At 38.5% G+C, this 14,783-nt stretch overlaps 1 protein-coding gene across 3 annotated transcripts in view; it reads left to right on the top strand.

Annotated features, from left to right (window-relative positions):
- COL15A1 (collagen type XV alpha 1 chain) overlaps nt 1-14,783 on the top strand; it is a 163,779-nt gene that overhangs the window by 44,815 nt on the left and 104,181 nt on the right. For 2 of the 3 annotated variants that reach the window (XM_087765720.1, XM_087765733.1), the window contains 4 exons: nt 6,213-6,760; nt 10,125-10,199; nt 10,639-10,734; nt 14,062-14,188. In XM_087765720.1, coding sequence (XP_087621846.1) covers nt 6,213-6,760; nt 10,125-10,199; nt 10,639-10,734; nt 14,062-14,188 — 846 coding nt within the window. The remainder of the gene's footprint in view (nt 1-6,212; nt 6,761-10,124; nt 10,200-10,638; nt 10,735-14,061; nt 14,189-14,783) is intronic. The other variant, XM_087765728.1, reaches the window with a different exon arrangement.

Here is a 14,783-nt window from a genome sequence, read left to right as displayed (position 1 = left end):
TATGTGAGCTCTGTTAGACAACTGGGAATACAAATACTCTACTCCAGGTGTCAGAAGATCTCAGGTTTATAATTACTATTTGTAAGAAAGGTCCAGATTCTAGTCGTATTTCTAAAAAAGCTTTTAATATAAAACTTTAAGTTCCTGGTAGCATTTAAAAAAAAAAAAAAGCGGGGAAATTCAGTCTCAGTAATGGAGTTGCATACACTTATAACAAGGCTTATGTCATTTCACCTGCAGTTATTAAAAATGGCTAAACAAGTACATAGATCCAGTGATAAAGACACTGTTAGTCTGATGCAAAGCCTGCTATGTTCACAGGGAGTCTTTCCACTAATTTCAGTGGGCTGACATTGGTCTGATGAGGCTTGATCATCCAATGGTTTTGGATCAGGCCCAGCGTTGGGACTACCCTGCTCCACATGGGAAAGCATGACGAGAAAGCAGCTGGTATGATGTAATGCGTGTATGCAGTCCAGAGACCAGTCCGCTGGGCTCTGGAAACTATAGATCCAGCCAGGCTCTGTGCCCCACCTAAACTGACCAGGCATTTTTTCTGTGTCTGTGTTCTTCCAATGATTCAGGGATCTTTGCTACTGCTCTCAATTATATAGTACAGATACAGCCTGTCCTTCATCTGCATCCACGTACGTGAACTCAGGTCCATTTCTTTTAAGGGTAAGAGACAAGTCTGTGCGTCTAGATTATGAGTGACATGTCTCCAGAAGCTGTTAGGTTGGAGTAAATTGCCTTTTGGTGTCACTAATTACTCTCTGCACTCTTTCTGTAAAGACAACTAATGCATCTGAAAGAAGGCTCCTAACCTAAAAGTTACAGATGGGTATAATAACATAAATGATATGAATCTGGGTCTTTCTCTGCCTCCATTCCCATTTATAAAATATAAATACTGTGTTTGTGCTTTAACAATTAAAGCAAATGTAATAGACCTCCAAGCAGGTAGTTTTTTTCTTTCCTCTGTACTTCACCCCTTGTGAGCAGTGGAAAAGTATTTTGGATCCCACAGATTTGCAATTCCACCCTGCCTAGCTCATGTGGGTTGAAGATGAGGTATGGTTCTCTTGCACTACACATACCTGACAGTGATCTGGAGAAAAGTAGCACCATTTGGGGTCAGATGAGCACCAAGGCTTAAGACACAATATCTGTCACTTCATAGCTGCAGTTTCAAAATGGCTCCCATGAATGTCATTTCTATACTGGTAACTCCATTATTGGGAACTTCTCCAACTCCTGCCCTTCTACTGTCAACATCATGTTTCTTTCTGGTCTCCTTTTCTGTCTAATGATAAACCTTTCTCCTCCCACCTGTTTCTAAAGAGCTTTGCCTTTTTTTCCAGTCCATTTTGAGCTTCATGATCTTCCACTGTTATTGATTTCTGTGCTAAAGACACAATAGGGAAACCAGGTATCTTCCAATGCCAAAATAGTGGTTTGTTGTTCTTACGGTTACACTATTTTCAGCAGTCAAGTAGTGAGGTAATTACATGCAAAAAAATAGAATTAAAAGAAGAAAAAAACTCTACTATTGTCATCTGCAGTCTTGAAACAATCCATATATTGATTTACTGGATGATTTTTACAACACACTGATATTTCTCAACGGGTCCCTGACACTACTCAGTGGGAATCTCCAGCTATCTGCAAATTCTATAGCAATTCCAACTATAACATACAGTAACAAATGGTAACAAATGCAAAGTATAGCACAGCTCATAACTGTAGAAATCTAAAAATACCATACCAATTTATGGTATTCTACTACTTCTTTTTTTGAGATAAAATATAGCTAATATTAAAGCTGCTTCTGTACCACATCTTCCAGTGCCCCAGGTCTAGGAAACATGGACATAAATGGGATGAATTCTGGATGCTGCCTAATATCCAGTGGCGTAGTAGCAATACATGTTTGAAACAAAATTATACTGGTGCAACATAGTTCTCTGCTGGCTTAAAGGTGCTTAAAACAGCATAGCATTTACCTATTGATGTAAGGGAATAAGAAAGCATTTTTATTCTAACATAACTGCACTAGGGGAACATGAATTTATCAGAGATAATTGAATGGGAACAAAACCTGTGGCTGTAAGTCCGTATTCTGCTCTTAACTCTAACTGTAGGTCCTCATAAATCTATTAAGAGTTGAGGATGAGCTGTAAGTACAGAATTTTGCTAGAACCTTCTTGTTTTGCTTTTCTGTAGTGGATAGGTGCAGGCTTCTACCCCGGTCTCACTGATGTTCAGATATTTGCTGAGCCTTCTGACTTGTACTCAAATGAAAATCCTGATTCTTCTTTACTGTCTTTTGCTGCCACCTTTTGCAAATCTGTTGCATTTGTCTCAAAGCCTATGCTAAAAGAGCAAGCGTTTTGGGCTCTACATGTTACTGTTTGGTATGTGACTAGGAAACTGCAGCTAGACTGCAGTTCCACATGCTCTGCGGGGAGAATTAACAGGCTTTTTTGCATTTGCCAAATCTTCCTTTGAGAATGGGAAGTGAGAAACTACAGTTCTACTCATTAGGTTCACTTCTGTGATGCATCCTGCTGTCCAAGTCTGATAAGCTGATTGCTGGCCACCTTAAATATTCTCCATCTGCTTTCTTAGTTACTTTTCCCAGGGCTCGTTGGAAGTAGGTTTAGTATCTGCATACAGATCCTTTATTCTCCTTCAAGCTTACTATTTTCCTTACCTGTTTACTCTTGAGTAATGGCTTATGCATTTTATTTGCAGTTGAAGTTCCGTTATGTGTATGTATGTGTGAGTATAAAATGTGACTCAATATTAGATTCACAATCAAAAAATCATTAGCTTGGCCAGAAAAAAAATGTGTTCACCTTTCAAACTATTAGGAAAGGGCAAAATCTATCAGGCAAAGCATTTAAAAGTCTGTAAGGGAAATAGTTTCTGGAGAAGGAGCTAGTTTTTCTGTTTCTAAACATAGCTCCTATACTTTCTAAAAATGTGTAAGGAAAATGGTTTCTGTATGGAGCACATCAGACTTTTTCCAGTTAATGAGTTCCCTTAGCAAGTAAGTGCTGAAGCTAAAGTACAGAGAAGATGATAGATCAGAATTGATTTCAACTGTACTACAACATCTTTGGTACAAGGAGAACATTTTACCATTTCTTTGCAAAGCCACTAGAACAATGGAAACCACTTTACAACACATAGCCCAGGATGGTTCTGCATATGAATAATGAATAACAGAAGTATATTTCAGCTGAAGAACCTCTCTCTAGCTCTTCTTCAGAATCAGGTTGCCAGGCTTCAGAGCAAAGTGCAAGATTCATTCATTTTGCCTGATTTTAATCAGGTATTTTAAGCAAAGTTTTCCAGTTCACTTTGTTTGCAGTATTCAGATGGACTGTCATACCTTCTCTATTACTACTCCATTTGGATTTATTCAGCCTATATAGCTATTACAGTTGCAGTAACTGAGTAAGTTTAAAAATTGAAAGATACTTCATCCATCAGTCCACACTACACAAATATATACATTATGAAGGACTTGGGAATGGTTACAAATCATGGAACAAAGATTAAAAGTCATGTTATAATGAATAATTTTGAAATTATTCTCTACAGTAATTTTTAATTGTTTTGTACAGTTTGGTTTCAAATCACCAGCCCGAGGGAAGGCCACTGTCTCCTTTGAGGGATTAGACTGTAGACATTGTCAGTACAATTTTGCTCATATTAAGATCATTTACTCCTTTTCTCAGTTTAATTTCAGCCCATTATCTTCCCTGTAACAGAGGACTCTCCATGTAAGAAGGTAATGGGCACCCATCCTGTTATATTCTTGAAACCCCCAACCTCATGATGAGTGGCACAAGTAGCATCTTAATGAGAAAAAACTGTGGTGAGAGCTGTGAGGTTAATTATCAAATTTCTCCTTCCTGATGGCCAATTATCATGCATGAACTGGCCAGCTAATACAAACATATGCAGCTTAGAATCATCCTTTAACACATACTAGGGCAGAGGAGGGATGTAGGAGTGCTACAGGTATTAGAGGCAGAGGTCCTATGCACATGAGAAAGAACTTGAGGTATTCCAGGTTGGCAGGATGTACTGAGCTAAAATGAAAATAATGATGCAGGGGGGACATCCTAGGAAACCAGGTGTTACAAGTTCTGAAGCAAAAGTTGTTTGTAATTACATGTGTACATCCCGTAGTTTTATATGCAACCAGGAAACTTCAGTTCATCCCATGACAGGAGTGTACGGGCTGCTGGTAAAATGCAAGTCATCTCAGGGTGAAATGCATCAGAATCTGGGGATGACTTGGTCCTTGACAGGTAGGCTGAGCTAGGAGCCAGCTCCATGTGTCTCATCACTGCTTACCTTTAGGCAGACTGGGAGCTTGCTTTCGGCTTCTGTAACTACTTGTTCAAAAAACAGATCTGGAGACTGACTCGTACCTGTTGTCCCTAACGTACTTCTAAGAAGATGGGCTGGTTTTAGCTCCTGTCCCCTGTAAATGTCTGTAGTGTTAGACTGCCATAGGTGGCATCAGTTGTCCCCCATGTTGTGTTGAAATTTAAGTGACCATCGAGCAAGCTAACTTTGCTTAATGCTGTCTTAAGGAACTTTCCTGAGGCAGAGATGTCATAACAAGGAAGGGCCTTGGGAATACTAGCAGTGGGAGCCCTAGTGGATGACAGGCTGTGTAGGTACACAGAAGTACCTCACCACCACATTATTTACACCTGCTGTGGTAGAAGGGGAAAAAGTGAAGTATGAAACACAAATCCAATCTGTTCTTAGTGAGGTTTCAAGACCTTTTTGCCACATCTGTGCTTTTTCACCACAAGACCTCTGTTTTCCACGCTATTTTTTTATTTGATGGAGTTAATCTGAGAACCATGGTAGACTGGTGTAGATAAAGAAAGGAACTGCAGAACAGTGGTTCCAAATACATCCTCTCTTTTTACCCAGCATCTGAAGATTTTCAGCAAAGAATAATGTAGAGAGAGGTTAGGATGCATTGGATCAAGAAAGTGACTTAAAAATCTGACTTTCTTGGATCATGTAGATCTTTTTTCACTTCTGCTGAGAAAGCCAGCAGTTACTAGTCATGAACTGGAGTTTATGAGTGACTATAATTTTACATGATGTAGCTACATTAAGACATACCCTAGCACTTCGTTTGCTTCTGCCTAACATAAATATTCTCAAAAGGTTGAAAATGTATACCAATAAGAACTGAGACTTTTAGATAAAATGAGAAACTTAAAAATGTAAGGTTAGAGGAGATTGCAAAGGGAGGAAAGGCTTTAAATTTGAGTAGAGCTCTGTATAGATTCAGATCTGAATCACTCATTGTGATTAAAAATTGTATCTTTTTTTGCTTGTTTTTACATCCTAAAAGGAGAAAATTGGTTCTGTTTCTGGTGTGCTGCTAGAGTATGCCTTCCCAAGGCTTTAGTTAAAATTGGGTGTAGATACTTAGCTGTTGTCATTGCTCCTTCATTGCCAGGAAGGAGTTGTCTCTCTGGGCGTGTTTGGCAGAGATACTTAATTCTGTGTGTTTGCCAAAACAAAAATACTCTCATTTCAAAACTGAATTTTGATTGCTGTATAGTTTTTGTTATGTACACAGTGCAATTAAGGAGATAAATCTGTAGAATAAGAGCATAAATAAAGTCTAACATCTGTTGTAGAAGCAGGTAACTGGAAGGGCTAAAGCAAATCCACTGTAATTTTAATTCTATATTTGTGAAACTGTGTTATGCTGTTTGTAGAGAACTCTGTAGAGAACTGTTGCTGTCTTCTTCGTTTGTGAGGATAAAGAATCTCAGTTTATTTGAGAAAACAAAAGGTTGCTCGGTCTTCACTGAATCCTCTCCGCAAGCACATTCAGCACTTTTCTTTGTAGTTTATTGGCAGCTGAAGTAAAATATGTCTTGCAGGAACTACTTGTTACCACTTGATTTCACCAAATGTTTACATGCGCCTTTCTTTAGTATATGACTAACCTCAGTTAGTCAAAGGACAAAGAATGACACATGCACTGAGCTAGATGTGTTTAAGCACTAACTGAACTGGGGCCTAAAGTATTAGAAGTATGTTACTGGTATTCTAACGCTACATTACAGTTTTTAAGGCCTTTCTTAAATCATTTAAATTAAATGGGCTGTGCACCGCAAGAATAAATAACATGTTTTTTCTCACACACTTTACAGAACGAGGCTCAAAAGGACATCTTGACCTCACGGAGTTAATAGGAGTTCCTCTTCCTCCTTCTGTCTACTTTGTCTCCGGCTATGGAGGGTTTCCAGCTTACAGCTTTGGTCCAGATGCTAACATCAGTCGATTGACAAGTGCTATAATACCGTTGCCTTTCTATCGAGATTTCGCTATCGTAGTTACAGTGAAACCAAACAGTGATCGTGGAGGAATGCTATTTGCAATAACAGATGCCTTCCAGAAAACTATTTACCTGGGAATGAGACTTTCAACAGTTGATGACAGCACCCAGAGAATAATTATGTACTACACAGAGCCTGGTTCCCATATCTCCCGAGAGGCTGCTTCATTTAAAGTGCCAGTGATGACTAACAGGTGGAATAGGTTTACAGTGACTGTTCAGGGAAATGAAGTTGCTTTGTTCATGGACTGTGAAGAATATCAGAGAGTTCAGTTTCAAAGGTCAGCTCAAGCCTTGGTATTTGAATCTGGCTCTGGGATATTTGTTGGTAATGCAGGAGCCACAGGACTGGAAAAGTTCACAGTAAGTATGGTCTGATAAATTCACATGCCTCAGTGTTTTATGCATGTACTCTCTACCCAAGAAAGTCTGCTTACAATGATTATATTTCAAATGAGGTTACAAATTATATACCTTGTAATTTCCATACCTGGCTAGGGTTCAGGCAGTGCAGGTAGATAAACTCTGGCTTAAAATACAAATGTTCCTAGAACCTCAGAATTTATTAATGGTCCAGATATCAAGCTCAATGCTCAGTTTGCATACTAGGAATCTCAAAGTAAATATATCACACAACTTTTTATGAAGGGCAGATTTCAGAGTATCCATTTGTTTAACTTCTGAGAATAATACCTTAGTAGAAAGTCAGTATTTTAAACTCTTATTAGCTAGGTATGTCTACTTCACATTCAACATCAGGAAGAAAATGATCTCATCAAAGATAAAGATAGTTGGAAGATAAAGCTGCATTTCTACAATTTATATATTACCTGAAGCTTACCAGGTGCTTTAGAAAAACAGAACGGACCAAAAACACTACTACAAGGCTCCCAAGCCTTCTTAAATGTGAAAGCTGTCAATGTGCGTGAGATTGATTCATTGTCAAACTGGAAGGAAAATGTCACACATTTTTTCTATCTTGTTTTTGTATCTCCCTTGTACTTCAAAACTTGAACAGTATTTTGTGAGATTAATATCTCTTCCCCTAAATTAGTAATGCAGCAGCACAAAACTGAGTGGATCCTTTGCTTTAGAGAAAGAAAATGTTCTTTCCAAAGTTCAGGTGTACTGGCGGGTTGGGAGCTCCATCTGGTAAGCAACAAGGATAAAGTACTTTTATCTTTTGTCTGACTAGTCTAAGCACCTAGAATTACAGGAATATATTGATTAGCAGCAAGTAAGTGGTGGAAAGGGATATGTAGGAAAACTGCCTGCTCACACTACCTTTCTTAGACAGATGGGATGAATGGAGTATTGGGGATGCCTGATTATTAAGTAGGAATGAGAAACATTCAGGAAAATGAGACCACTTTGGTACCCCACCTGGAAAACACATGTGATTATCAGTTGCTGAGATTATCACCAATATAAATCTGTAAATATGGTGACTGGAATGCATGGTGGATTACACTCTAAGACATTTCCACTGAAACAGGCTGTTCTGTGTGCTATATTGAGTACATAAATTTCAGCCAATATTCTGATTGCTTCAGTACTATTAATTGTGACCTGTAGTCTAGGTCTTGTGCCTTTACTTCTTCATGCATCATATGTCACAATTGCTTTTGGGTAGAAAAACTGAATCGTTGATTCCTCCTCAAGCTCTGTTTGTATGACCAGAATGGTTTACATTGATTGCCTAAAATAGAAACAATTCACAGCAGATTGTGCAAATTACTCACTCTGAATGGATGTCCGTTGCTGGTTTGCTCTGGCTAATTGGAATTTGTGTGTCTAAGGCTCTGGTTGCCAGATGCAACAGGACATAACTATCATCAGATTTTATGGAAAAAAAAGGAAATTCTACCCCTGATGCTTGTAAAGGAAAATAGAAACCAGACAACAATCAAATATAGCTGAATCTGTGATGATGCCAGATTCTGCAAACCAGCTTTAACAGGGAAGGCAGCAGCAGGCACAAGACCCAGAGGGGGACTACAATACCTCATACCTACCATCCCTACCATGGCAGACTTGGCCATGACTTTCCTGGTTGCAGTAATTGGCTAGCAGCAACACCTGGGAAACATTAGGACTCTCTATTTTGTTTCCTTCACCATCCAGGGCCACAGATTAGAGCAAGAGGAGAAAAATGTGTTCTCCAAATGTAATTCACTTGTACTGTGAAAACAAAGCATCACTTCCAAGAGACTGCTCAAGTGTCTTGTTGTGCCTCCTTTCATGTATAATTTTTCAGTGAACTGTTCAGTTAGTCATTCAATCATTCAATCACATCATTCAATATCTGAATTGCCCATTATTAAGTTTTGAGAGAAACAGGATGGTTCAGTTCACTGAGCTGTTATCTCAGATTGCCTGCAAACTCAGGAGGCACAAACTGCATGAGTTTCATGGTCTTTGAAAGTACAGAAATTAGAGGATTGTTAACGATAGAATGTCAGATTTTGTTCCTTTCTGAAATATTCTAGAAGCCACCAGAAATATTGCTTCAAAAATACTTCCTTGCTTATAATTCCCCAATGCCTCTAGGACAGGGAGAGAGGACCGCTGCAGAGAGGAAAGAGCAAGCAGAAAGTCAGACATAGCAGTGTACACAAATGGTAGCTACTCCTCCTCTGGAGTTAGCGTTTTTTGTGGCATTAAGTAACAGCAAAGCATACTACTTTTCTCATCTCAACAGTTGTTGCAGTTTTCCTTACCGAGACCCAGGCTTTCTATACCACTGAGTGAGCACATCTGCTGTGTGTCTGTGGTAGCACTTAGCAGACAGAACACAACCAAGATATAGTTGCATGGTGTAAACGTTATAGCTCCTTGAAAAGAATTCGCTAGACTGAGAAGTATTCTGTGTCTGTCTAGAGATAAAGACTAAATCTGTCAGCTTCTTCAGGCTCTTCTCTACAGAAAATACAAAAGCAGAGAAACAAAATATACAGTCAGCAAAACAGGAAGAGGCAGTTCATGTGTGTTAGGTAAGATGGCTCTTGATTTGAATACCCATCTTTTTGTCCTATGTGTGCATCATGCCTAACTCTGTGAGACCTCATAACAAGGAAATATCTCTGATGTGTTTCTTAAAACACTTTGAGTCTTTGTAATCTAAGAAACAAAACTTAAATGTTTAAAAAGAAATTGTTGCTGCCCCTTCAGCTTGTCAGACTGAGAAATATAACAACTCTGAAAAAAGTTTGTTATCAGAAAAGCCATCTCCTTTCTTTCTGCTTTGAAAAGTTTTAAGCTGGTTTCTCCCTGACCCACTTCATCACTTACTGGTATATCCTTCCCATCCTTTGTCTCCATTTTTAGGGGTTTTCACGTGCCATTTTTTTGGAGCTGCAATGCACTTCTTAACTAGAAAAAGCAGACAGTGCTTTACAGACTCTAAGACATAATCTAGGACTAGATCCTTCCTTTGGGGCACTAAAAATACAGTGTAGCAATTGTGTTGTCATTGGGACATGATAGTTGTTGTATTCTGGCAGCTTCAATTTTTTCTACATTTTGCAGAAGGAAAATCTAAGAACATATTTACATTTTTTAAATGGGTTTATTATCAAAAAATTTTATGCCTCAGATCATTTTCCAAGCAAATCAGAACAAAGTCTGGTTTTTTTGGTTGGTTTGTTTAATTCCCACCCCTCCACCCCCCTTTACACATGCTACTTAAAACATTAATTCCTTTAATTGTTTTTGTTGTTTCTTGTAGGGCTCAATTCAACATCTGACAATCAAATCTGACCCAAGAGCTACTGAAGATCATTGTGAAGATGATGATCCTTATGTGAGTACTCTTACAAACACTTCTGTATCTATCCTCAGTGCCTCAGAGACTTCAAAGACATTTGCCATTAGACATTTTTCTTAAGGCTAAACGTAGTATTTCTTCCTGGGAACATACTATCATACTTAAAACGATCTGTGTGCGAGAATCTCTTTTTTTGACTACACAGCCTCTAAAACTGATTTTTCAAAAAGCATCATTTTCTTTTGTCTATAACACTTTTGAGAAAATGAACTATGACTTTTATTTTTCTGAAGGGTCGTTTTCATGAAATGCTGTAAGTACTGAAATAAGTTAACAGCATAATGACACTGAGGCTTCACCAACTGGAAAAAAAAAAAAAAAGTTTTTTTATGCATTGAAGTAGCCAGTTCCTTGTAGATCATACTTTTTTTTCCTGACTTTTATGAACTTGGTACCATGATTGGGTTTTGCACAGGCTTCAGGGGACATCAGTGGCAATGGCAGCATTCAAGAACATGAAGGTATTTCTGAGACACAAGAAGTCCTTGCACCTTCTCATCTTCCCGTAAGGGTAAATTTATTTGATTTATTTGCTTTACATTTCTGGTTTAATATTACTTTTTTAGATAGCAATTTTACTAACAGATTTTACTTTTCAATAACCTAGTCCCTCATTGTTTAATCTGCAGTCTTTACAGAAGTGACACACACACTTTCATACATATTGACACAAACAAGCATGGAACCGACTTGTCTCAGTAGTGACAGACAACAGAAGTTGCAAGTTGTACCTGGGGAGGTTCAAGCTGGATTTCAGGAAAACTCTCTTCAATAGGATGATAGTGCAGCACTGGAACAGGTCACCCAAAGAGGATATCAAATCTCTGTCCTTAGAAGTTTTCAAGATTTTGTTAGACAAATTCATGGCTGAGCTGATCTACTTACATGAGTGGCCTACCTACATGACCTTGAGAGGTTCCTCCCAACTAAAATTTCTTCCATGTGCCCATGCAGCCTGTGTGAATCTTGACTCAGTGACATGGGTGGGGGCCATTTTTTCTCTATGTCTTTTCAAGGCCCCTGTGGCTGGTCATAGAGTGGACAGAATACCAAAGAAAACGTATCATTAGCGCAAGTCCATCATGGAGAAAGTTACAGTGAAGTTGCTCTTTCCCAAGGGGTTGATTCCTAAGTCACATTTACACAAGCTTTATCTTGCTGTTGTGCCTGTGGTGGCAGAGGTTACATTCAAGAAATTCCATTCTTAATTCTGAACATCACCCTGAATACAAAAGGCAGAGATCAGAGACCAGAGAACCTGGGAAGACCTGATGGGCTCTTACAGGGGCCCAAAATGAAGGCTTGTCCTCAACAGTGTGAATCCCTTTCTATTTCCTAACAGACCAGGCAACGTGGTGCCTACCATGTTCCTTGAAAATCATGTGTACAGCCTAAGCACTTAGTTCTTAGGCCACATAGTTGTCTTCCAGAAAATGTGGAAGCTATTGTGTTCCCAGTTAAGGAATGCTAAAACAAGTGTTGATAGAAGGTGTACATAAGAAAAAACAGCATGTAGTGAAGAAACAGAGGATGTAGATTGAATTATGGAATATCTCTTTCTACTATCACCTCAAAGGAAGTGATAAAAACCCCAGCATTTGCTGCACCCACATCGGACCTCTTTCCTGTTACTGAGGGCTTTCTGTAAATTCTGGACCTTTCCTGAAGGAGGAAAATCCTCAATGTCTGAATTGGGGTTTATGTATGGGTGCTAAGAACTATCAAAGAAGAAGCGTAAAGTACAAGGAGATGCTCTGAGTGACACAGGTCTTTTCTTTATCACCAGAGGACAGAAAATCTGGAGAAAACAATATCTGTGAGTTTCCCAAGAAGCGTTCTTTTCTGGGGGAAAGTTTTGAGGTGGGCAGGACAGCAGGAGAATACGCTGAATCTGTTTTTATGCACAGAGGCAGGAATAACCTTTTGGTTGGATCCTTTTGGTGGATACCCGACCATTCTTTCTTTAGACACATCCTTTCAACTCCATTGGCTGTTGTTGATCACTAGCCTTTGTGCATGGCTATTAGATACTACTTCTTTATTCCATAGATATGTCTTCATGTCTAAACTGACTGGGTTTATTTCAAGAGATTTTGTTGGGGTTTTTTTTCCCAATCGCTTCACTAAATTACAAACATACTCTTTTCATTATCCTAATTCTTACAATTCTGTCAAGCAGCTAATCACTATTATCTCTCAAGTTTACATTCTCATGAATGCAGTGTGAGATTTGGGTTGTTATTCTACTACCTTCAAGTAAATATTTCTATTTTTCCCATTATTTTCTAGTGCAGAGATTTGAGGTATTTACTAATACTGGGGGTGTGTCCATCTTATAGCTTTTTTAAATTATTTCTCAAAATGAAGCATTTAAATCTTTGTCCAACTGTTGCTTTATTTATCTTCTCAGTGAGAAATAAACATCAGGAATGCTTTATAGGCTGCACAATTGAGCACATTCTGAACTGTGTGAATTATTTTCTACTGTTCAACTGAAGTATTAATTATTCTGCATCAGAAGAAAGAAGTCACTGAACATTGCACTTAAAGGGAAAAGTTGGTCCTTCTTTCTCAAAGTAGCCGAGACCCAGTTTTACTAAGGATTTTAAAACACAAAACCCTGTAATACATGACTAGCTTAACACTCTAAGTTTACTGTGGTTCAGATAAACAGGATGCATAAAAAGGTTTATTGGTCTCTAAAAATTAACTGAAATATTCCTACACAGAATGTCAAGGACAAAGTATATATAAGAGAAATGAGAGCAGAGGAAACATGTATTTGTTTCTTTCTCAAGTGGAGTAAATAAAACTGAAATCAAATGAAAGTACTTTTGTCAGCTATAGTGGGGATCAGATCCGGGCCACTGTGGAAAAGATTTCCTTTCTCCTTCCTTAGGAACCCTAAAGCCTATTTTTGATATGTTTCTTAATAACAAGAAGTATCTTGAGGCTTTTCCTCAATTATAAGGATACAAAACCAGTGGGATAAAAATCATGCCAATGATGTTACCTCTATTCCTTTTGCTGACAGCTCAGGAACTATTTCAGCAAGCCCTGTTATACCATTTTGCACATCTTAACCTGGTTCAAGACCAGGATGCTTGGCCCATTAATTCTGTCCCATGTTACCATGGCAACATAATAACTTCTAAATTTTATTTGAATTGCAAATGCAAGTTTACATGAAGTAACCTCCCCACTACACTGAGACAGTACTTTTCCAGGTCTCTAATTCCAGTAGGGAGTAGGCTCTTTACATTCCTGCATGCAGCTGATAATGGCTGCCTCTTGCTCACCCACAGACAGCATGGGGAAGGGGTGGGTACCAGCCAGCTCTAGGCTCTTAGACCTGCAGTGACAACTTTATATTCCTTGTGTTTCTCTCCCTTTTCATGCGTTTGACAAGTGTACATCACTTGGTTTGGAGAAATGGAGTTCAAAGGTATCGTGCTAGTTTTCCTCAAGAGCTTGACCAAATAGCGTGACATCTGCTGATAAGCATAAACTAGATGTGTACTGTAAACAGGAAAAATGAAATAGTAGGTGAAATAAATTAAAAAATTGTAAATGAAAGAGGGTGTGCATATTGGCCATTAATAAATTTCACTTTTTATGATAGCAATAATGGTTAATGTTTCTAAGGGCACCATAAGAATAAGGACAGATACTGGCAAGATATTAAGTGGGAAAGATCTGGATTTCTGTTTTGCTTCATAAATGTGGTAGTTCTGATTACTATGCTTTGAGGAAGGTAATCTACTGATTCTTGCTTTAAAATATGTGATAAACCTTTTCTCTAAACCGTTCTTTGGGATTTTATTTTTTTTTTTTATAGCCTGAAGATACATTGGCTGAGCCAGTGGAAGCCCCCCCAACTGTATTGTCTTATTTGGAAGAAAATGATTTCTCTGGAAATCACAGATCAGAAGAAACTTCTGAAGCAGCTAAACTTAAAGAACAAGGCACTGCCTCTTTTTTTTTTTTTTTTTTTTTTTTGGGGGGGGGTGTCATTTATGCTCTCTAGGTCCAAGTCTGTCATTTTCCTGTGTATGAAAAGCCACTGTCACATTTTGGGTGCTGCCAGGAATGGAAAATCCTATGGGTTTGGACATTCTGTGTGTTAAAAAAGAATTGGCACATCAAACATTTGTCTTTTTGAAACTGCAGTCTGTTAGACTGCAATTTGTTAATAGCAGCAAAGGTAAGTGGTAGCAACTACAGCCACCGTTCAACACATCTCTCACTTTTCACTCCATACAGGTACTTATCTCAGTCATTGTTGTTAAACATGCAGAGAATAGATTTACCCTTCTATAGTGTGGAAGTTTCAATCACAGAGCTATTTTAAAATGAAAAAAAGAATCGGATAAAATGAAGAAGCTGACCTGAGGAGCTGCTGCTGGGATACTCTACAACACTCCAGTAAAGTGCAAGTGTTAGACAAAGGGAATGAAATGAGAAAAATCCTCTTCATTCTGCTCAGTTCAGTGAGAAACATGGCAATTCTTGGGACGTACCTCTGCAAATAGTGCTATTGGGTCTAAAACCATGTGGCAC

The sequence above is a fragment of the Nipponia nippon genome, unplaced genomic scaffold, assembly GCF_047370975.1.
Source record: "Nipponia nippon isolate SJK-2023a ecotype South Korea unplaced genomic scaffold, ASM4737097v1 scaffold_1, whole genome shotgun sequence".
Classification (NCBI taxonomy): domain Eukaryota; kingdom Metazoa; phylum Chordata; class Aves; order Pelecaniformes; family Threskiornithidae; genus Nipponia; species Nipponia nippon.
This window is presented reverse-complemented; position numbering and strand designations above follow the sequence as displayed.